This window comes from Crocodylus porosus, unplaced genomic scaffold (genome assembly GCF_001723895.1).
Source record: "Crocodylus porosus isolate Cpor-Errol unplaced genomic scaffold, CroPor_comp1, whole genome shotgun sequence".
NCBI lineage: Eukaryota > Metazoa > Chordata > Crocodylia > Crocodylidae > Crocodylus > Crocodylus porosus.
Window position 1 is genome coordinate 188,239,807 of NW_017728906.1, and position 4,467 is coordinate 188,244,273.

At 42.1% G+C, this 4,467-nt stretch overlaps 1 protein-coding gene across 3 annotated transcripts in view; it reads right to left on the bottom strand.

Moving 5' to 3' along the window:
• LOC109306784 (N-acetylated-alpha-linked acidic dipeptidase 2-like) overlaps positions 1 to 1,810 on the bottom strand; it is a 47,955-nt gene extending 46,145 nt beyond the window's left edge. For 2 of the 3 annotated variants that reach the window (XM_019530352.1, XM_019530350.1), the window contains exon 1: positions 1,671 to 1,810. In XM_019530352.1, coding sequence (XP_019385897.1) covers positions 1,671 to 1,774 — 104 coding nt within the window. In that variant the 5' untranslated portion in view covers positions 1,775 to 1,810. Of the gene's footprint in view, positions 1 to 1,054; positions 1,128 to 1,670 lie in introns of all 3 variants that reach the window. The other variant, XM_019530351.1, reaches the window with a different exon arrangement.
• Between the last annotated feature and the right edge of the window lie 2,657 nt (positions 1,811 to 4,467).

The window sequence follows — 4,467 nt, forward strand, 5'->3', positions numbered from 1 at the left end:
AGAGCTTTCCCGGGATTGAGGTAAGACTAACTGGCCTGTAATTTCCCGGGTCCTCTTTTTTTCCCTTTTTGTAGATAGGGACCACATTGGCCCTCGTCCGGACCAGCGGACTTGAACACGTCCAGCCTCTCCAGAAGTACCCTAACTAACTCCTCGCTAACCCCTGGCCCAGGAGTGTCTCTCCCGGTTGATAAACACTTATCAACCCCTTTCTGGCTTGCTCTCCTATCAGTTTGCTGCAGACAGTATAAAGAAGCAGGGAGGGAGATTTAAAAGCTCTGTATCATCAACAGATGCATGCACTGTCCACACACCCCTCCCTTGTCTCTGAGTGCTAGCAGGGGGCGGAGGTCTAGCAACACTCCCACCCCTTGAGCAGGGAATGGGGGAAAGCCTGGGATGGTGCAGACATACCTCCCTAATCAGAGCATCCTGCTGGGACTTGCCCATGCCCCCCCTCAGTTCAGCACTGTCCAGGGAAGGTAGGGCTGCTCTGGTGCCCCCTAGCTTCTATCGTGGGACACTGCAGGCATGTGCCTGCATGTCTGGCATGTTTGTGCAGTTACAAGTTGATTTAGCCCAGCCAGGTTAGACTAACCTGCAAAGATTGAATCAATTCAGACTCAGGTTTGTTGAATGTCTGTCCCTAGCCAAGAGGTACTGATGGGCTGCTCATATAACCTGAAGGAACAACACAGGTGTTGGGGCTCAAACAGCTGTCTTTACTGATGATATACAATATACAGAGCCTAGGTATACTGTAGATCTGGCAGGGTCCTCAGTGAGCATCACCACAGGGCTCACACATCAAAAATTACTGCACATTATAGTACAAAACCCATTATTTATGAATATATGAATTTATGAATGCCATTGGACTCATGTAATATTGGCTTACATGGTTAGTATATTCCTACAGGGTGAATTATTTTCAGCTTTACACAGATTAGTCGGGTCACTTGATGCCAAGACACTGAGAGATTAATAAATAATTAGGGATTAGTTATTAAACTTACTAAATAACAGTTCACATAAAACAAATAGAATTACATACCTATCTCTGAAATTAAAACATTGTTCTTTGATGCCAGGATTTGGAAGATGCATAGGGGGGAAAGCTATACTACCTGGAGATGGGGTTATAGAAAAAAAGTTTTGAATAAAGAGAGAACAAGAACATATATACTCTCAGTAGATGTTTTTGCAATAAAAAAGTATTGTTCCTAATACATTATTTTCAAAAAATCATGTCTATTTATGAGTTGAGTCTACAGCACTCTTTTTGCAGTACTATTAATACCTGCATTTATTTAGACTGTGGACTGAAGGGGCTCCCCAAAACTGCCAAAAGAAATAATATCCAAAACACCAAGAACATGAAAGAATTGTGCTTGAGGAAATATTATTTCATCTATATTTACACATCCTTTATTTCTCACATCTTCCAACTAGTTTGAAGAAAGTACTCATTGGAGTACAATAGTTTCTAGAAAGGCAACTTAAAAAAATAAAGTGAAAGCTAATTTCTGGAATAGTTCTAAATATTCTGCACAGACAAAGTAATCCTAACATATCTTAACATCCCGGCCTTCAAAGACTCTTTCTTGGAACTACTATGTCTACCTTTTGGCTTTCATGACTCATATAATTATGTGAAAACGAGGGCTTACCAAAGAAACTCCTTGATGTTTTCTGCTTTCATTTCAGCTACAAGTCTCTGCCTCATATCTTGATAAGCATATGATGAGCTGCCTGTTTTTACAGTTGGCTTCATAAACCAGCCTGAAAAATATCATAAAATCTTGGTATTTCTCAAGAACCCTGATTGTCAACCACTTGAGCACAAGTGACCAGTATTATTAAAGCCAATGAAACATTTTGTTGCCTGCAGCACATGCAAAAACATTGGCTGGACTGGGTCTAAATTTGTAACAGGAACTAGAAAGCAAAACCTGTATCGTTTACTGAATCATATAGTGACAAAAGACAGTAAATCCTTCATAAAAATAGTTTTATTTAGATAGGTATTTCTCTCCCACTAAGTTTAGAAATATAACTCCAAAGGAGATTTACTAATTGACTAGTTGCCAGTGAAAGGACAATAAGATCCATCATACTCACCATGAGACTGTACTGAACAAATGAAATGACCCGATCCCCTTTGTCAGTGACTCAACCCTGGTGTTTAAAGTCAAAAACAAGCAGGAGACTGTTCAGGATGAGGAGCTAAGGCTCCAGGACTTCCAGGCCAGTCTCATAATATTTGGTGTTTTGGGGAAAATGAATTTAAAAACTTAAGAGCAAAGTCCCTTGGAATTTAATCAATTAAAGAAGAAAAATGTTGGCTTTGTAACACAATGGATAGTGCATTGGACTTCTAGGTAGAAGAAGATATTCAGAGTAGGACAAGAAGAAAGAACTAAAGGGAAGCTACAGCTGCTAAGTTTGGCCCTGGTTTTCCTTGCATATTTGTGTGGTTTGCCTTAAAAATGAAATCCTTCCCCAGCATCCCTCCTCACAAGGAGTCATTACCACAGCAAGTATGACTGTACACACTGCCTTAGCTAAAGCACAGAGTAAATGAACATGAAAGAAAAAATGAGAGAGAGAAGTTTCCTTTCCCACTTGGACTGGGGTATGCCAGCGTTCCTGCTGGGACTTAAAGCCAGAGGTGCCTAGACAGACAACCTTGCCCCTCTGCCCAGGATCAGACCTACCACCGTATATGGGGTCGGGAAGGAATTTTACCCCATGGTCAGACTGGTATGGACTGTGGGGGTTTTAGCCTTCTGTAACTGGGGAGCATGGCCCTCTATCTCTTGACTGTATATTAATAACCTTTTACCGAAGCAGGACATTGGCAAATTAGGGTGTTATGTGTTGTGCTGCATCAGGGTTACAAGTAGTTCTCCGAAGTGTTCAGATTATGGATTTGTATAGGATGGTTTGGATAGGAATGATCCTGTCTCAGGCAGGGGATTGGACTAGATGGCCTTTGGAGGTACCTTCCAGACCTACTTCTTTATGAATTCCCTGATCTACCATTTACACTGGCATCAGATGTGTATGGTAACAGAAACATGGGCAGATCGCAGTGGAGGAGAGGGTGCAGTGGTACAGTTGTATTCCCCTTTGATTCCTGCTCTACCTAAAATTTAAAATCAACTGCTTGGGAGGGGCAGCCACATTTTTACCCTGGCCGAGTGCTGAGTTAATCGACTTCACGGCTCTTTGTCCTCTCCTTGATTCCTGTTAATCTCTCTCTCTACCCCACAGATGTTAATGACCCTCTATCCTTTTTTAATGGACTAAATGTTCTACTATTTACACTACCAAATACCTTTGTGAAACATGAAAGATGCCAAATTTTAGCCGATTTTGGATTTTAAACTTCATTGCAGAACAACACGGAAGTTTTTTTCCCTCCCTGCCTGCCATCTGTCACCTCGGGGAAGGAATCCTACCTGATCAACACATCAAAGAGCTACTCAGCACAGCTCACAAAGACACTCATGGGCCCAGAGGGACAGACTTCCATCTCCAGCTCCCTCTGTGCAAAAATGAAGTTTATTTCCTACTTGTGGGGATGTTTTACCATCTCTATTTTTCCTAGAGCCTGACGAAAGGCCTTTGAACCTGAAAGCTTGAAAAAAAGGACAATTTTCTTGCAATTTCCCAGTTGATCTAATAAAAAGTATCATTTTGGAACCAAGAATTCTAGTTTTTTGTATGTGTACTATTCAAACTATGCTTTCTTTCCACAATTTTCTAATGTTTTTCTTGTATTTCCCAGCCCTGCTAATGTCATACTGGGCTGCATTGGTAAGAGCATTGCCAGCAGATAAGAGAAGTAAATATTCCCTTAATTAGAACTAGTGAGGCCACAACTGGAGAACAGTGTCCAGTTATGGGCCTCCTAGTATAGAAAGGATGTTGACAAATTGGAGAGAGTCCAGTGGAGGGCAGTGAAGATGGTTCGGACGCTGGGGCACATGACTGCTGAGGAGAGGCTGAGGGAACTGGGCTGATTTAGTCTGGAGAAGAGAAGTTTAGTCTGTTCTCAGTAGTGACAGAGGACAGAGCAAGGAGCAATGGTCTCAAGTTGCAGATAGGGAAGTTTAGGTTAGGAAAAAATTTCTCATGAGGAGGGTGGTGAAGCACTGCAGCAGGTTACCCAGAGAAATGATGGCATCTCCATTCTTGGAGGCTTTTAAGGCCTGGCTCAACAAAGCTTTGTCTGGGATGGTCTAGTTGGTCCTGCTTTGAGCAGGGGGGTTGGACTAGATCAGTTTTCTCAACCTGTGGGTCGTGACCCAAAAGTGGGTCACAAGAATAGATGAAAAGATTGTGAACAAACTTTAAAAATGGATTCATCTTTAAAGTAGAAAAACGAAGGAAACTGAGTCTTTTATCGTGCAGGCTGGCAGAGTACTAGCCTGCAAGGTGCTGCTGCTTGGAGCCCCCCAG